General features: G+C 36.8%; 1 protein-coding gene across 1 annotated transcript in view; it reads left to right on the forward strand.

Moving 5' to 3' along the window:
• Positions 1-664: 664 nt before the first annotated feature.
• The window catches only part of CLINT1 (clathrin interactor 1), an 83,585-nt gene continuing 63,969 nt past the window's right edge, over positions 665-20,280 (forward strand). Inside the window, exon 1 of the mRNA XM_070937179.1 lies at positions 665-864. Within this exon, the coding sequence (XP_070793280.1) occupies positions 824-864 (41 nt within the window). The 5' untranslated portion in view covers positions 665-823. The remainder of the gene's footprint in view (positions 865-20,280) is intronic.

Raw genomic sequence — 20,280 nt, forward strand, 5'->3', positions numbered from 1 at the left:
ACCTTCTTCAAGTAATATGTTAAACAAAGTCTGAATTTTCCCTTGTGATTGCATGCCAGAAAATAACTATTTAAATGAAACAGACTAACTGGAAATAATTTGCTGTCTTTAAAAGTACACGTAATGTTTAATTTATAAGTGTAGCTTTGTGTCCAATTAGGACTTTAGGTTCTTTTCAGAATAAGGATTCCAGTTTCAGATCACTGAATAAGCTTCAATAACAGAAACAAAAATACGAAATGAAAATCTACATCTCTTCCGTATTGCTTTTTGGCAGACAAAAACAGTTACGTGGACATTCAACTGCTGAAACCTTTAATTTACAGTTCACTTAAAGTTGCATCATTACCACTTCCTTTACCACGAATAACTGCCGCTAAAATCCAACTCTCCTGCGCCCAAGAAAGCAATTAATTAAAACTTCAATTCCCAGCAAGCAGTGCGGGACAGAGCTTTTTTTTTTCTAAATGCTTCCAACAGGGAAGAAGAGCCCGGAAGATTCCCAGGATGCCGTGCGATGGAATGCTCTGCCTTTCCTATTTTCTAACAGGCAACGTCGTTTCTATAGTTCAGGGCTTCGTTGCGTCCAAGACTTCATATCCCAGCAGGCTTTGCGACCATGAGCTGCCGGTTTCCGGAGGCAGAACCGAGTTTGTCTCTCTGTGCCGTTGGCGAAGCTGGGGAGGTGGCAAGGCTAGACGGGCCTGGCCTGGCGGTGCCGTGGCTGACGAGCGGCTAGTTGGGCTCCGAGGGGAAAAAGAAGTCTGGGGAATTAAGAGGGGACTAGACCGGGAGAGGGTCTCTCGGCGGCGCCACCGCCACGATGCTCAATATGTGGAAAGTCCGGGAGCTGGTGGACAAGGCGTGAGTATTATAGGGTGCCTGGGAAAGATCCGTGGGTCTCTTCTGGGCTTCCCCATCCCTCTTAGTAAGCCCAGCCAGATTTATGCCTGTAATTCATTTATTTTCCCTTCCACCGCAGCTTCTTCCTCTCTCTGGCCACGGGTTTCACCCACCAGACGATCCCCCCCCCCTCCCCCGTCTAATGCTTCCTGCTAGATCCTAACCAAGATGCCATCCACGTTGGCTCTTCTCTTTGGGTTGCCTCTTCCGCCGCCTTTACAATTTAGAAGCCGTCACTGAAACTTCTTTCCTTCCACCTGCTGTAACTGATATTCTTTACCTGTTGGCGCTCTGGAGATCTGGCCTTTGGTTGTGGTGTGGGGGTTTTAACCGTCTCCACCTTCCTAATCCCATTTGATTGCCCCATATTAACTGATTTCAGCCATGCCCCATTGACTGAGGGGTGGTTGGCTTGGATTCCCAGGGTTTATCCATCTGTACCAGTCTCCCCACTACACACTGGTAGTTGCCTCTGGCTGATCCTGAGTATTTCCTTCCCAGGGAGGAATCATGTTTAGCATAATTGTTTCTTATCTTGCCAGTTCCCAACCCCCGCCCAGTACATTCACAGTTCTTCATGGGGAGGGTGTGTTGAGTATGCTGGCAAAGTATAACTTTGCATAGAACGGTGCCAGTTCATACAGCGATTGGAAGCGTCCAAAGGTTTACAGAAATTCATCTCTGGCTTCCATATCTAACACGGTCTCCTTATTACCTTGCTGTTCTGCTAAGCCTGCTCAAAAATGGAGGAGGAGGAGAAAAAGGATAGTGAGAGCGGAAGTAAAATAACTTGCTGTCTTTGGCAAAGGTGTGGTGGTTGCCATGTGTAAGAAGTACATTAATGGCTTGTTGCATTTCTGTAATTGAACCTTTGTGTTTCTAACATAGCTGTCACAATAATGCTGGTATCTGCCAGTAATATACAGACTGGATAAATTCAGTAATTTTCTACTTTTGCTTAATAGTAGGAAGCAATACTTCCATTAACAGCCTTGTCACCTAAAATGAAAAAAAATGTAGAATGAAATTGTTTCTCGAAACATGATATAATTAAATAAGTTTTCAAGATCAGTAACTCTCAGAAATGTTGCATTATTATTTGACTGTTGGTTAAAGGATATGTTAAATTGTTCTTCCCACCAGCACCTTGTATAATAAGTAAGTAAGTCCAAGTTTGACTTAGCGTGAGCAGGGGGTTAAACTAGATGACCTCCAAGGTCCATTCCAACTCTGTTACTAATTACTTTTGTAAACTAAGAAGAAAAGGAATCTTTTAGGAACATTTTGAATAAATTTTGTTTTTATCTGAACAATCTAAATTTATTTTTGATGTCTTGGTCTTTGATACAAATGGGCCTACTTTTAAGGGGCTATGCATAAAATACACAAAGTACTTGTTTAATGGTTCTTGAGAAATAACATGTAAGGAATGCTGAATGCATCTTCTAATCTTTACAGATTACAGTTGAGTTAAGAAGAAAATTAATTCAATCAGAAATGTGTGTTTCACAAAATAGTTCACTGATAGATTGGATTTAATACCAACTCTTTATGTTCCATGTAGGTAATATAGGTAATCCTCAGTTTATGACCACAGTTGAGCCCAAAATCTATTTTGCTAAGTAAGACAGTTTAGTAATTTTGCCCCATTTTACACCTTTCTTGCCACAGTTGTTAAGTGAATCATTGATTTTGCTTGTCAGAAGATCGCAAAAACTGATCACATGATCCAGGATACTGCAGTCATCATAAATATGAGTCATTTGCCAAGCATCTGAATTTTGAGCATATGACCAGGGAATGCTGTAACAGTCAAAAATGTGAAAAATGGTCATAAGTCACTTTTTTCAGTGCCGTTGTAACTTTGAATGGTCACTAAATGAATGGTTGTAAGTCAAAAACTACATGTATTGTAGAAGTTTATTGTAATCAGAAGTAAGTTTTAAGGCTTAACTCAGCCCGAGTAATGTGGTCTTATATTCACCAATTTACATATTTGTTTTATAAATAAAAATGTGTGAAAAGAAATACTAAGTCCAATTTAGACAATTTCCTACATCAAAACAGTTAAATGACACTACAGTCTCAGGAATATGGGAAAAACAAGGGCCTTAAATCTTTACAAGGAACTGCGCTTTTGACAGAAAACACATCACCTCTACAGTCTCTGTACCAGAAATTGAGTTGACGAGAATGGCTTCCTGGTGTCTAATAATAACAATAACAACAATAATAGCCCTCAATAAAGAGGGCTTAACCATTTGTATTATTCTACTGTTGTTTAAATGATAAAAATTGGTACAAATTAAATTAGAGCAATTTGCTTAGTTGCATCACTGTGTAAATAGTATAAATTGCCATATTTGTTTACTTATTTAACAGTAATTTGTGAATAGTTGATGCCCTTTCATTAGTAGTTGGAATGAAATTTCCCTGGATATCCCATTTATTTAATGAGCATACTATTTGAAGCAAAATTTTAGGTACTTTTCAGTTTGAAATTAGTTTTGACCTTGGAATTCCTTGCTGTTCTTCACTAACAATTAAAAACAAACAGAAATTAATAACTTGGAAAACAAAGGATGTGGTGAATTTTTACGAGTTTTATTTTTTGAAAAACTGTTGTGTCTTTTGGTTGTGACTACCTTGGACAGAACATGCTAAATTGAATATAATAGGTTATTATGATTTATATTTCTGAGTTTATGATCTTGTCAATTTATGATTTTGGGGGCACATAGACAAGTATAAATGAATTTAGAAATTTTGGATTATTTTGGATCCTCTTCAATATCAGCCTTATATGTTCAGATTGTATATAACATTCTGTTTTGCATTTTTTTTTAAAAAATCATTTTAATATACATAAAGGACAAAAGAAAAAGTGAAAACAAAAGCATAATGTATGTAAAAATAAAACTGTTCAGTTTTTAAACATTAAACCATGACCGCAAAGAATAATATTGATCAGAATTTTCCATTATGTTCATAAACATAGAGTTCTTAAACAGAAAGTAAACATCAGTCTAAAGCTGTAAATCTGGGATGGCACTAACTATTGCAAAAAGGGTAATTGTGTTTGTTCATAGTTCATGCATGATAAATTCATAATTCATCACATACTGATTAATTTAATGGAAAGTTCCAAAATGTTGGCATATATTTAAAATCACATTCACTTCTTTAAATTGTATTACTATTGTAGTCCCATACTTTACTAACAAATGTATAGATATTAAACCAAAAAAGGTCAATAGAGGAACAAATCCTTATGAGATGTGTAAGTGTCTCATGATTTTACATTTCGAGTATAATGAAGTTGACCACCAACTTGAGGTGGATAAAAATATGGGGAAGGAAGTACTTTGTTGAATTAGTCTCATCCTAAAATTATAAGTAACCTCTTTAACATTGTTTCATGCCATTAAAGTTTCAGATTTCTTGCAAATTAACACTATCCATTTTAGGAATAACTTGTAGGCCTTGGTAAACTACCCTTTTAGCAACCTTTACAGCGGTCCTAAAAAAAACCCTAATTTTGCAATCAATCCTTGCATTTACAACTTTCACTGGTGTGTAAAGCAAAGGAAAGCTGAAGTAAGATCGTAAGCAGGGGTCACAGTTTCACTTAACAGCCAAGTTGCTGGACCTGGGATTGTACTTAATTTTTTTAGTTAGGTATATAATTCTGTGGTTGTATATAGACTTTCAATGTAACAGGTGGGTTAAATAAATTATAATTTAAAAAATATAGTATCAAAACTAATAAAAGAGTGGTCACCATATGTAAAAATGGCATAATTATATAAGAAAGCAGGGAAGATTAGCTAGGTTCACAGAAAAGGGTACCGTGTAGTTCTGACCAATTCACACCTGTTTAAAAAGAGCTTCTGCATGTTATTCCAGAGTGATAGAACTTCACCAGGTTATTTTTTTAAAGTGATATATCTGAACTAGAACTTCTTGATTGTTCCTGTCCTAACAAATGAGAGTTTGACCTTATTTTCTCAAATTGAAAAACAAGCTAGGAATTACAGTTTTACTACACAGTTCTTTTTTCTTTTCTTGTGGGCAAGTTCTTGGTTACATTATTTTTGTTGGCAGAAAGAAGCAAATGAAGTAGTAAAAAGTAGAGATCACCGCAATTTTAGTTCATGAGGTTATAGAATATATGCCTTATCTACTTTGGCATTCCTAAAGTTGATGTCTCCTCAGAAAAGTTAGGATTCCAACTAAGATAGCCAATATGGCACTCAATGTGTCAAATTACTGCCCTTGCAGAAAAGGGCCTCCTTTCTGGATGTACCCATCTACATTCCTAATGGTGGAAGCATCCATCAATACGTTACTTAACTCAGAAAAGCTACTAGGAAATTAAATAACATCAGATTTATAATCAATTTAACTTTTCCCAAATAAGCTCTCTATTTACATACGTTTACATAAGTCCAAGAGAAAAATATAGGTATAAAATATAAAAAATACCAAGGAGATCTACTTCATTGTGAAAAAAGAGACAAGTACTATACATAGGAAAATTTGCTGTATAAATTATACTATATTGTAATTATTGTTATTGAGATAAACTATAAAATCCATCCAAGTTTGATAAAATTGTGGTTCCTGCCTCTGATGTCTCATTAATTTAACTTTGTAAATTTTTTAATACAGCAATTGAAGTTTTATTAATCCACAACTCAGTTGTTACATTGTAGTTTTCCAGTGTTGCACAGTTATTAATTTAATAATTAATCTTAACTGCTAAGATTAAATATTTTTTAAGCTTATGATTTGATCCTGTAAATAAATTCAGTAACCCTAGCTCTGAGGAACATTGTTTTTTGATTAGTGTTGGTGCTTATCTTCCCCCACACAAATGAAAAATTACCCTTTTTTGGATGACCCACCAACATTTGGAGGAACGATTTTGATATATATGAGCCAGCCTAACAAGAGTCAAGTCTCAATGATGTATAATCTTCCACTGCATTTCTTGCATTGAACTGGAGCTGCCTAGTTTTCATAATTTCTGCCAATTGGTCTCCTGTATGGAATTACTAAAATGAGTATCCCAAGCTTCCTTTAAACCATATGGTTGGTCCTCTATTTCTGATTATAGTAACAACTTATACATTTTTGAAATTTTTCCTTTTGATTGTTCTAAATAATGAAGTATTAAATTCTTGAAGCTCTATACTGATTACCTGATTGAGACTTTAAATTTTGAAAATGGCTTTTCTATATTGGTGTAACAACTCTTGTCTAACTGCATTTTATTCTTGTTAACTGTTTGACCACAAGAGTCTTGGTCAAATCTCCCTGAGTTTTACATATCATTAAATTAGATAAGAGCATAGAGCTTTTTTATATGTCTATTTAATATACATTAAAATTATAAGCAACCCAACTCATATTAAGGTAGAATGCAAGATAAAAATAATCCAATATAATTCAAACAAAATAAATGATAATCTGGAAATTAATGTACCAAAAGTAGAATTCTCGCAGAGATATTTCCTAACCTAGCACCTAGGGAAGAAACCATGTCTTTAAAGCTGACTTAAAGGATGGAAAGATTGAGGTAACCCAAACCTCCAGGGGGATACTATTCCAGAGGGCAGGTGTCACACCAGAGTAGACCCCCCACTTCAGTCCCATCAGATAATACAGTTTTAAAGCTGGGATCTGTAGCATACCCACTTTGTCAGATCTTGCCAGACAGGCAGAAACATTAAGAGAAAGCTGATGTCTCCAATGGCCAGTCTCTAGGCCATGAAAATCTTTATAAGCCACAACCAACACCTTGAATGGCATCTGGGAGAACAAGTGCACTTTGTACAGCAGAACAGTTATGTATGTGTACCCAGATGTATTCATAACTGGCACAGGCAGTAGTTTCCAAATGGACTTCATTGGCAGCCACATACAGTATAGAGCAAATTGCAGACGTCCACACATGAGATGTCTATAGCATAAGTAAACATGAGAAAGGATTCCCAATCTGAGAAAGGGCATAGTTGGCACACCAAGCAAATTTGAAGAAAAGCCCCTGACCAACAGCTGCAATTTGAGCAGGAGCTGTGATCCAGCAGAAACTCAAATTGTGTCCTTGTTCTGTCCAGTGGAGAGCTACCCCATTTAGAGCTTCAGGTAGATGGGGCTTCAGACTTGACCTCTCCTGCCTCCATCAGAACCAGCTGCAGAAAAAAAGAGGAGAATCACTTCAACACTATAACTGGCACTCCTGATCCCTGTAGTTGGGCCAAAAGAATACCATAATTGAAAGCTGATGAGAGATCTGAGAAGATCAAGACAGTTGAATCACCACTATCCTAGTTCCATCAGAGCTAAGTCCAAGTGCAATTAGTAGTTTCCATGTCCTGGCCTGAAATCTGACTGAAAATGCTCCAGATAATCTATTTCCTCTAGGTAGAGTGATGGGAACCCATCAGTGGTTGTTGGGGCATCCCAGGAGTTCTGAGTTTTTAATTCCTGTTTTTATGGTTTTGTGATTTTATTTCTATGAGCTGCACAAAGTTGTACTCTAAGACAAACATACAAATATTTTAAATAAACGAACAAGCAAGACCAACTATTGTATTAGCTATTGAATAACAATATATTTTTGGGTAAATTCATCTTGTATTCTGGCCTAGTGCCCAGGAGAAGAACCATATAGAAAGCCAAACCTTCAGTGGAATGATATTTCATAGGACAGGTGCTAGATATAAAACAATTTGAAGTTCTAACAAGATAACATTAGCGGCATTCTGCTACTATATATTGTATAGGTAGGAGATTTTTTTAATTACATATTTTTTTTCTTTTAATGGAATAGCTCACTTAGTGCAGAGTTTATAAATAATTTATTACAGAAGTAGTACCAACTATCACAATAGCTCTAGTAGAATTTCTCCAGTGCATCAATTTTAGAGTGAGGTATTATCTGCCTTAGGGTATAACTGCTGCTTGCAGTTTTCTCATTGGATGTTTTTATCCTTCCTTCTGTCTTTTAAGTTAATTTTAAACAGTGGAAACAACATGACCTTTGATTTTATGAGCTTGAAAACAGTTCTTCAGCAAATGAAATTTCAAGGAAGCAGTTAACTTGACTGAAAGACTGAGAAATATTTACCCCAACCTAGGCAGTCCTTAGATAATTTGGAAGTTTAAATATTTTAATTCTCCAGCGCGCTGCTTGGAGAATCCAAAGGTTGGGAGTTCCTCAGCTTGATTGCCAGACTGGGTGAATGTTTCTTTAAGAAACGTCCTTGGCCACTCCTCCCTTGCTTGGCTAAGCTCCAGTTCATTCATTCAGTCAAGCAAGAGACTGGTTTTTTCCTTGGCTCTAGCAATTTGGCTGAAGAACTATCTAATATCTGGATTTTCCAACTTCTTTCCTGCTATTCGCTATTCTTCTGAGTGGTGTGGATTCGATTATTTTGTCATCAGCTGTTTGTCGGACTGACTGAATTCTGTGTTGTGGCGGCCGGTGGGTTAGCCCTGGGGTTCACACCAGGGGGCTCCCCTCCGTTCGCTACAGCCTTTAATTCTACTTCATCAAAAACTATTTTAGAGTGCCAGGGTAATAAGCTTTGTGAAATACTGTCCAAATATTTCACAAGTTGATTAACTTAGAATTTTTTTAAAACACATATTTTTTCACTATGGTTATTCCTTACCTGTCTTGACCTGCCCTACCCTTCTGTACCCTTCTATCTAACCTTGCTATTATTTGTTCTAATTTTGTTGCAAAGTTATGACTAGTATTTTATATATTAAATATTTAGAATTTCTTCCTTTTCATTCTTGTTGAACAAGATACTTTGTTTTCCCTTAAATGAAAAGATTGTACAAAGAAGCTTTGGGGGGAAAAGCTCTAGTTGTTAGCATTTTTATCTTCTAAATTAATATTCCTTGATTCAGTTCACAGCAAGAAAAGTTCAAGTATTATTGGCAAGCTCCTTTTCAATTATATTTTACCTATCTGAATTGGTCTATTCAATATCTCTGTAGCAACATTAATAGTGAACTGGTTTATTTCAGAATCTGTAGCAACATTAATAGCGAATTGTAGTGACAGTTCAAAATTTACTTTGTGAATTATCTATTGGTTTTCAATATTTAAGTAATAACTAGGCAGAAAAAAGTAAGGACTACTATAAAAATCTTAAAGTTTAAAAAAATGAAAAGCAGAAATATTGTTAGTTTGAAACATTTACTGGTATAAATTTTCTCTTGAAGATTCATATCAACAACATTTACTCCATGGAATTCAGCAATACTTACATTTATTATTGGTTAGTTGTTAGATTTATATGCTGTCTTTTGCAGAGAAGGTCAAGATTCTTCCTGCTTTTTTTTTAATCCCCACAATAAAAACTCTTGTCAGGTAGGTTGGGTTGAAAAAGATTGGCCTAGTATTGGGGATAAATAAAATCACTACACCACAATGGCTTACTTAATAATATGAAGCTAAACTCTGACCTACCTAATTTAACTAATTAAATGTTCAAGCTTGGTGAACTATAAAGTGCAGCAAAAATTGTTTTGGAACTAAGGTGCTTACCGCCTATCAGCTACATCTAATGCAATGTGTGGGGATTTCTGTTCATACAATAGGTCTTCCTCTCACTCTTTCCCTACTTGTTTCTGTCACCAAATTTGACATTTGGATATCTAATACAGATATGGAATGACATTTATGAAAGAAGAAAAAGCCATTAAGATGAATGGACATATTTGGATTCAATTACATGCCCCCATTGCATTGCTTTATAAACAATGTCATAACTTTCCCTCAATTTTTTTCAAAGAAAGGTTAGTTGCCTATTACGAGTTATAGTTATGTAGGCAGTTGAGTGGGTTAGTAAAGGAGAGGTAGAATGTTCCATCTATTTTGTATATACAGCAGAGAAACCAAGCAGCTTCCACAAGGTGGAATCATGGCTTCTGCACGAGAGGCAATATTGAGGGGCAATATTTCTGAATGCTGAGATGTCAATTATGTCAACAAACAATAGTTGCCCAACATCAAGGCCAAGAAACACAAAGCTAAAAGATTCTTTGAACTATGGTAGAGTTGGAAGAAAAAAGTCTTATAATTAAACCATAATGGTTATAAAAATGGTAATTGCACCTTCTAGCTGTGAGATGTCATGTCTTTGAGAGCCTTAAGTAGGAGTTTAGTCAAATTATGTCAAGAGTTTTGCCTATAAGCAGGATGCTCTGTACCTGATTTAAATCAATAGCTGACTGTGGCAAGGGTGAAGCTTTCTTTCCATTCTTTGCATATCCTCTTTAGATTAGATTAGTATCGGTGTGTGTTTCTGTTTGTGTGTGTGTGAGAGAGAGAGAGAAAGAGAGAGAGAGAGAGAGAGAGAGAGAGAGAGAGAGAGAGAGAGAGAAAAGCCAATTTAAAAACTTTTGTGGGTTTTCCCCCCCAAGGTAAAATAAAAATGCAATTAAGATTTAAACAGAATTAAAATAATCTTTTGAAGGGTCTTAAGGCAAACTAAATATGAAAAAGATAAATTGGTAATAAGGCCTAAGAATGAATTGCGTCATCACAGTGATGAGTAAGTGTGTTGACTTACTTGTTTTTCTTTTTTGCAATTGTTTTATTTATTTTAATTTTCAAACTCATATTTCCATTCAAAAGCTGCAGAAAGTATACAGTATTTTTACATTGCATTGCATCAGCAGTGCTTGCAGAATCATAAGTGTTGAATTATTTAAAGCAGTTAAAACTAAAAGTGATTTAATATATTAATATATTAAAATTATAAATTATGGCATACGTTTGACTATGCTATATATTTTTGTTTCACCTTACATCTATTTTTCATTGCATGTATTTTTTCATACTCGTATTTTGATTTCAATAGCTACAGTAGTTAATGTATCTTTAAAAAGTGTAGACTACACTAGAAATTTGGGGAGAAGGAATAAACTGCTTCCTTGTTGTTACTAAACTTTTTAAGAAGCTGTTTTTAGTGTTTAACAACGGTTTTTAATATGGAACACAAAAGCTATGGTTTTAAAATAATATCAAAAAAATTCTCAAGGTATTTGCAAATTTGAGAGTTGGGTATTAAAACATGTAGGTAAAAAACATTGACTCCATTCAGAGCTAAGCCATATTCAAATCTTAAATTTGAATTATGTTTAATTTTTAAAGTAATTTTTTAATTAAAAAAATCAGATTTAAGTTACATTATTTTTTCTTTGACTAAGTATATTAATCCATCAAAGGATAAGGCACATGATTACATTGGGTAAATTTGCAACAAATACTAAATTGGGTTTATAATTAAAGATTTCAGGTGAGCTCATTTAAAATTGTATATATTTATTTTATTGGCATCCCACCTTTATTATTTTTTACAAATAATAAGGCAGCAAACATATCCAACATACCTTCCTCTTGCCATTTTTCTCCACAACAATTTTTTTGAAGCATATAGAAATCCACAATATGAAAAAAGTATCCAGACAGAGTGGCAAACAAGAGACAGTGTAGTATGTACTTCTGACTTACAGTGTTCCTTCTTCTCTTCTGTGCTGACAAAAGAAGGTTTTTGAAACTTGATTTTCTACCTAATAATATGGATATATTAGTATATCCATCGGATATACTAATAATCTATAGGATATATTAATATTAAACCGTTACATATAGTTTGCCAGAAAATCTATCACATTAGGCCAAAAAGATGTAATATGGATATTTTCCCCCACCACATTAAATCGCTGGTTTGTATAATATTTTGATTGCATATATTGCTGCATAGACCTACCCCAAGTGTAAAATGCATTTAATCATATCACTTTAATGATTTATTCTAAGTTTTTAATTACATTGTATTAGTTGTTAAAATGATGGTCTTTGAAATGTTCCTTCCACTTTCTCTACTAAAAAGAAATAACACTTTGTTGGTTCTAGATATAAGTGCAGAGATAAAGACTATTTTTAAAGGGTGGTACAAGTTTCTTTTTCTTAATGTATTATTATAGTTTTGAAAAAGCATATGTTGTTGGGCCTTTAAAAATATTATCACCAAATCAAGGAAATGTTTGACATGGTATGATTGAAATCCTTTTTGTCAGAGTTTAGGCAGTGTGACTAGTATTATGAGATAAACCCAGGAGCAAAACACAGCACACAGAGCCTTTAGATAATTAACAGTGGTTTTATCTACAGCTAAATATATACAGATTTATACATGGTAAATACCTTATCATACAGCTACTGACACAGAGCAATGAGATACATGACGAGAGAGAAGATGAGGAGAAGGGAGATGCCCTCTAATGGCTTCCCTTATATAGACAGCTTCTTACCCAGCTTCTTAAAATGGCAGTAACTCTGCTGCCTCATTCCCATTGCATCGGCTTCTGGTTGCCTCTATTTACAACCTCTCATCAGCTTACAGCTATTAAATCTACATACCCTGACACTTTTGGTATCCACATACAGTATGTAAGCTCACAATAGAGGTCGTCAGACTAAATGATACCCAGAGGTATCACTAAACAACAATTTTTGCTGGCCATTTGTGGATTCCAAATGGTGAAATAGTAATTAGCAAATGAAATGTAAATATTCTTTATATTATCTGCTATAGTTAAATATAATGAAAATTAGTACTTGATCTCAAAGTACAGAATTAACTCAGAAGTATCCATTACTGCTTTAGAATTGCATTTCCCGAAGTTCAGTATCTTCCAATTGGTAAATTACTATTCCCAAACTTCTCACCAATGATCCTAATAGCTAGGAAATCCTGGAAGCTGAAATCCATACTCTTGAAGAGCATTGGACTGAGGAAGTACCAGGTTTCTCTGTCTTATTTTTGTTTGACCCCTCCCCCCAAAATAAGGCCTTGGCCTTATTGGGGGGGGTCTTATTTTGGGGGTGCAGGAGGGGGCGAGTGTGAGACTGGATGTCCCATTGCTGCCATTGGCTCCCCTCCTCATTCTTTGCGCAGGCCGAGCAACTGGCCGCCGCTGCCCTGATGTGTCCCGCCACTGCTGCTCCTTTGTGGAGCAGGACTCTGCAAGGCTTGTGCCATTGCATGCACAAACTGCAGCACTGCCGCAAGCGTCATCATACCGGCACAGCTGGCATCCTGATGCTCACAGCTATGCCAGTATGTCGAACCTTGTGGCAGTGCTGCCATTCGTGCATGCAACGGCACAAGCCTTGCAGAGTCCTGCTCTATGAGGCGGCAGCACAATGAGTCTCACAAAGACTCATTTCTGACAGGTGGGGCAGGGAGAAGTGAGATGCCTGGAGCAAGACGTGGCATCCCCTTCGCCAGACATGGCAGGGCTCCTGCCCCTTGCTTAGCCACCCGCTCCCTTTAGGGATGCAATTTGGGAGTAGCAGGTGGGGCAGGCAAGAAACAGGACACATGTCTTACCTTTTCAGCACTGTCACATTCCTCGCCGTTGTGTCCAGGGAAACACATTGTAAAAGAAAACTCGAGTTCAAGGAGTTTGATTGAACTTGTGAGGGTTTTTTTTACAACGTGTTTCCCTGGACACAATGGCGAGGAACGCCACAGAGCTGCAAGTCTCCGGTAAGACTCGTGTCTCGCTGTGGGATGCAATTTGGGGGTGGCAGGTGGGGCGGGCGATGGGAAAGCGCCTGTTGCAGAGAAACTTGGAAGCTGCAGAAGCAGAATTTGGGGGAGAGAAAGAAAGACTTTGCTTTCCTTGCGTGCATCCAAAAGCAGAAGCAGCAGAAGTCTTTCTCTTCCCCAAACTCTGCCTCTGCAGCTTCCAAACCCCAGCCAGGGTAGCCACGTACTCTGAGAGTACGCTTCCTGCTCTATGGTGCTGGTCGCCGGAGGCCACCCCCTCCCCCCTACTCTCCGCTCCAATCACCCCACGGTCCCCACACTGACCGACTGAAGCACCCGCCGGCAAGCCCCTCCACCTTGGGAGTCACCGGACAGGATGGCAACCAGGCTTTACTCTTCCTGGAGAAGGGAGCCTCCTGGGACCCTTTCCCACCCTTCCTTCTGCAGGCCCGCTTACTGTTCCCAGGAACCCAGCAGCGAGATGCCAGGGAGCTGCACCAAGGGCAGCCCTGACAAACGCAGTTCAGCCGGCCCAGCCATGGCCAGCGCTCCCCGCCCGTCGCTGACCTTGGCCGCAAAGGGCTGGCCGGGGCCTCCACAGGTGGGGGCAGCACCAGCAACACCCGCAGTGCCTTAGCCATCCCTGCCGAGAGACCCACATCTAGTTGCAAGTTGTAGTCCTCCGCGACTGCCCCACCACGCCGCCCCGCTCCCACGCTTCATGTGCGCTGACTTCCGCCTGCCGCACTTGGAGGCCTCTCTGCCAACACCGGCTGCCCTGCCGAGGAAGACCCGGGGCAGCGATGCTGGCGCTGGGGCTGATGTTGCAGGTGCTCGGTAGTGCAGACTATGCAGATGCGGGGGCGAGAGCGGGTGGGCTGCCCTCACGCAGGAGCAGGCACTCAAGGTCTACAGTTGATGCCGTGGGCAGCGGGATCAGTGGAAGGGGCAGGTGGGGTGCAGGAGTTCACAGGGATATGGTTGCCTTGGGAGGGTTGGGTGGTGAGGGACCTGTGTGTGTGAGAGAGGGGGGGATGGAGAGAACATTGCTGCCAGCCCTGGATAACTCTCCGAGGTTGGATCAGATCTCTCTCTCTCTCTCTCTCTCTCTCTCTCTCTCTCTCTCACACACACACACACACACACACACACACACACACACACAGTTCTTTCTTTGGGATCACAGTACAGATGCCAGGATTGGAAGACTGAAGGCTTCGGATGGAGCATTTTGGGGATGTGTGTCTGTGCTGCGATCCCAAGGAAAGAATAATCAGGAAAAGAGGGAGGAGGCCGACAGCTGGGGAGGTGCTCTGGAGATATGGGCCGAATTGCACAGCTCTCACTGGCTCAGCTGATCAGCGGACAGCAATTAAGGGGCTGAACCTCAATGAGGTGACGGGGGAAAGGAAGAGTTGCCTCTTGTGCTGGCCAAACCCACCCCTTCACTAGGGCTTATTTTTGGGGGAGGGCATATATTTACGCCCACCCCAAAAATCAGGCTTGGCCTTATTTTCAGGGCATGTCCTATTTTCGGGGAAATGCGGTATGTTTTGGTTATCCAAGCAAAATTATGTATATGAATATCTGAGATGCTTCAGAGGGACTATTAGTACCAGAAAAATTCAGACAGAAAACTTTTTTTTTTTTTTTGGTCTTCGGAGGTTTACAAAAAAGTATTATTTTTCTTTTTTTATTATTATTATTTTTTGAAAAACAGTGCCTTGTCAGGATAACATTTACAAATAGTGCAACCCCCCCCCCAAAATAATAGTAAATCTTAACACACAAACTAGTAATAATAATAATATAATACCAGTAATTATAATAGTATAACCAAAAAAACTAAACTAAATTTCTTCTTACATTAGCTTATTTACATTTTTATCCTTTACTATAGTTATAATTTTATACATCTTTATTTATACTCTTACTTTCTCTCATTTCTATCTTTTGTCTCTATCCATTCATAAAATTTATTCTATGTCCAATAATATTCTTCTTTATCTTTAATTTTTAAAGTTAGTCTATCTCTTTCAACACAATCCCAAATTTTCCTAATTATATCCTCATCCAGGGTAGATAAAAATCAATGATTTTTTTTTAAAAAAAAAATAAAAAAAATCAGATTTTTTTTTTATTTAAACCAGATTTTTTTTAATTTAAATCGGATTTTTTTGATTTTTATCGAATTTATTTTAATAAAAAACTTTTGGGGTAAAAATCTATCGTAAGATAGTTTTCTATTTAAGATACATAAATAATTTAGTTCATTCAGCATGAAATGGAGCTTAGTTATGTAGCATGAGGCTGTATATTCTGCAACACTGGGACTATCGGTGAGTCAACAGTGGGTCAAAGGAATAGCAGAGATGACAGTTGCTCTTTAAAAATTATGATTTAAATTGAGTTGATTTAAATCAAGCCTTTTTACTAGTGATTTAAATCATGATTTAAATTGTGATTTAAATCAACTCGATTTAAATCAAATCCACCCTGTCCTCGTCTGATGGGGTGTTCACGTTTTTCCAATATTTAGTGTATATAATTCTTGCTGCCGTCAATATATGTAACACTAAATATATAGTTGCTTTATCATAACTTTCCTATAGTATACCTAAAAGACATGTTTCTGGTTTAAATTCAATATTTTGCTCAGTTATCATTTCCAACCAGTTATATATTTTCTCCCAGTATTTTCTTGCGTCCACCACATATGATAGTAGGTATCTGAAGTCTGGTTGCATTTCCAGGATTTAGCAGACAAATTGCTATACATTTTCGCCAATCTTGCAGGTGGTAAATGCCACCTGTAAAACATTTTATAGAGGTTTTCTTTGTAGGCCGAAGACATAGTCAATTTGTAATTTCTGTCCTAAGTTTTAACCATTTCTCTAATTTTATATTGTATCCAAAATTCTTTGGCCAAACAATCATCATTTCTTTAAATATTTCTTCCTCAATTTTATAGTTCAATAATATATATATATATATCTATTTTTCATGCATCCCCATTAGAATTTTATAAGTATTATTTTTTCTATAGTAGTAATGACTCCTTATGCTTGTATGTCTCAGATTCCTCTGTTTTCTGGGGGGGGGGAACGGGGGGGAAAAATCTGACTAATTAGAAGTATTTTGTATTATTTGTGAATCAAATAAATAGTAGATCTGACTTTACTATTCCATTTTTTTCTTTTCCTACATCAATGACTAAATGAGTTATAACTCTTCTTGCAACATTGTTTTCTTTCAGTTACCAAGACAACATAGTGTATATTTTTATATATGATTATCTGTCTCAAAATTGATTATAATGTGCTAATTATAAGGAGACCCAATTTTCTGCAGATTCTGTAGGAATCGGCTCTTGTTGCCTTTTCCTTTCATTTCTGGTCATACGGTGAAATTTATTTCAGTTTACTGGTGAGTAGTTCATAATAATACCACCCAATTATTTTGACTCCAACATACTGTAGTCATCCCTGCAGTGATCATGGCTCATGGAATTTCATGAAATTGCCTTTCTGGTGTGAACCATTTAGTGATTAAGTTCTATTTCTTGGCCTCAAAACAGTACCTATTATGTTACTGTGAGTCTGTGTGTATATTTATCCATCCATCCATAGGTGCATATAAAATGAATCATAAAAGTCAGTTTACATTATTTAATTAATGGTAACATTACATCCTCCTATTTACCTCCTGTTATTTGACTTTCCTAAAAGGAACCTTTTTAAAATGGTCATTAAATTTTATCTTGCAGTGAAGATTTATTTTAGTTATTATAAACACTCTTAAAGTAGAGATCACTTTGATCATGGTAAATGAGACATTTAACCTGTAACTATATAAATTAACCTCTTCTGATGCTATATTGAAGATCATTAAGTTATTTTGGTATTTTGAACCATCATGTATTTATATGCAGAAAGTTGATTATTGGTTTATCCTGCCTAATTATGTCCCCTCCGCTCTTCTATAGTACAAACTGGGGAGTGACATTTTATAAAATTAGATAATGAAATAATTTTGTCCTTCAGAATGTCACATGCAGTGATTTCCCTAGACCATTGAGTACAGAAGTTTAAGAGAGTATTTGGTACCAAGATAAACATTATAAATTAAAGTTTAATTCTTATACAGGGTTTGTGACATGTGACATGTGTCTTTAAAAAAATCAGTCAGCCAAGTTCTAAATATATGCCATTTGTATAACGGTTGCATTTCATGTGTCTTATTTAAACTTAAGTGGCTGTATATGTATCTTCAGTGCCTATAGCAGGTGGAACGGGTGGGTTTCAAAACCCGTCGCTACCAGTTCACTCGTGGGTGCGTGCGCACAACACTTCTGAGCAGAAGCATCCAGTCGGGTGGGCGGAGCCTGCCACTGTTGCCGCTACTGGTTCATCTGATCCGGGCCGGACCGATAGCAACCCACCACTGAGGTGGAATATTAGCTGATAACCTAAGCAAGTTGGCTGTGATTAATACTTAGATGAGAAAACCTTCAGTGAACATCAAGACTATAAGCTAGATGGCAAAATCAGAAAACATCCCTAAAGAAGGTAGTGACAAACTACTTCAGTGTAGACAACAAGAATTCAACATCAACATCCATGTCCATTTTCGCAACATATATATCACTAAACAAGAATGCCATTCAATTAGGAGACTTTGTGGATATCTTTTGCTGTTTATTATTGACTCCTAGCAACTGATTGGACTAGCCTCTAGTTTGCTTGGCAACATTTTCAGAAGTATTGCCCTCGTGTTCTTCCTTGGAATAAAGGAAGAAGACTTTACCCTCAAAATCACAAGTTGGCTTTGTGCCTAAAACAGGATTAAAAATCACAATCTCCAACCTGGTGCCTTAACCATTACACCAAACTGGCTTTCTTGTCTAAATTACAGATATTAAAAGCTAATTATATTCTACCTTTCATACATCTAAGTAGCCTTATTGTATAGTCAGATGAGAGCCATTAAGACCTGGCAGTTCTTCCAAGCATGAGGGGTCAACTTAGTGGAAATTCTCTCATAATTGTTTTGTTACTTATTTGGTTGCTAATTTATATTTGGTATTTATATATGTGAGTTCTCTATTTCTGTCTTTGTTTTTGTGCTATACGTCACCCTGGTTGAGTTGGGCAGTCTTGTAAATCTTATAAATAAATAAATAAATAAATAAATAAATAAATAAATAAATAAATAAATAAATAGTCATGGCTCTGGATCAGCCTCTGTCATTTTGATGTCTTCAATCACCGCCGTGATTCTTGAATACTATGATCAAAAGATATTTTAGGTCTTCTATCAGCAACCTGCACAGGTTTTTAGATACTTGCCAAGCTTCCACATTTCTTATGTGTGAGCTCAATTCTTTTCCCTTTATTGTCTCTTATCTATGATGATGTATGCAATCTTTTTTCCTCAATCATTGGGCTTTTTTCAAAAAGTTGAAAAGTTCTGTCAGTGAATTGTTGATGTCCATTGTAAGCTGCTGTTACTAAGTAAATAATCAGAATACAAAAGTAAAATGTCTTCTTCTCTGTTATAGCTGTTTTTCTGGCCCTAGATGATTGGCTTGATTTTGCGTACTGTTCATCAATTGCTCTTTTTTAGTATGTAGGGCTTAATTTGAGTTTATTAACCCTAATAATGGGAGCTGAAATCTAACACTTTGATCGCACTAGTGAGAAGAAGGTTGTTTTACTTTATTGGTGTGGAAATAATAATAACGATTCATGTCTTGATTATATACAGTCTGTTCCCATAAAACAAGGAGCCCTGAATGCATTTAGAATTAGGGATTCATAGCTTTAAGTCTGGATTATTACAATCTGAAATATGGAAGGAATTGAAGTGTGTCGCAAGGCGATTAGGTAATATACATAGCATAGCAGTCTGATTAACAACAGTTTTAGGTAGCTGGAGCCATAATTTTAAAATAAATTTTAATTTTTAAAAAAAAAAATTATCATTTTTGGAACACTTTTATTTTAGAAATTAAAAATGTACAAAGGTCAAAAAACAAATGTCATAATATTTGGCAGTCTTATCCCTACAGTTTCACACAAGTATGCCAAAATATTTTGACATTTCTGTTTGAAAATCTTGAAGGGCTTCAAACCAGAACAACCTTGTGCAATTTTGATTATTTTTCTTTTAAATGAAGCAACTTCGTTAAGAAAAAAAAAATTGGAGACTTTGTACGCATATGTATTGAAGTATTTTTACACTATGTTGGTCATTCATGTCATCATCATAACATCTGATAGTCCTTATTTGGAAGTCTGAAGAAGTATAAAGAAAACACTTTTGGAGTCTGTAATATAAATAAAAATATAAATAAATTAGTGGTTAAATATTATGAATCTTACAGCAAGGCCATGGTTAAAATTGTCCTGAATAAAGAAACTGCTAATTCTGGGTCTGCACCATTTGGACTTCTGCTGGGTATTGTAAATAAGGCAGAGCACACATTACGGCTTTTAACCCAAAACTAATTACTATTCTATCTTTCCAGCCCATTGTGCAACTTCTAATCAGGTCAATTCTTTTCTTTCTATTTTCCTCCAAATATCTTCTGTATAAACACTTGTGCTGTCTAAATTCTACCTAAATACCACATGAAGGCTATTAGCTGGAATTAAAGGGCAGCATGAGTTGCAGAATTAGTGAAAAGCACTAGCTCTTAAGTTTAGATAAATTGGTATGTGGAAACATGAGCTGCTTTGTTCACTTTAAATGAAGATGTTAAAGGAGGGCATTAATTCTCTCTGGCCCT

This window comes from Pituophis catenifer, unplaced genomic scaffold (genome assembly GCF_029215685.1).
Source record: "Pituophis catenifer annectens isolate HBS135680 unplaced genomic scaffold, rPitCat1.0.hap2 SCAF_2, whole genome shotgun sequence".
In the NCBI taxonomy this organism is placed as follows: Eukaryota; Metazoa; Chordata; class Lepidosauria; order Squamata; family Colubridae; genus Pituophis; species Pituophis catenifer.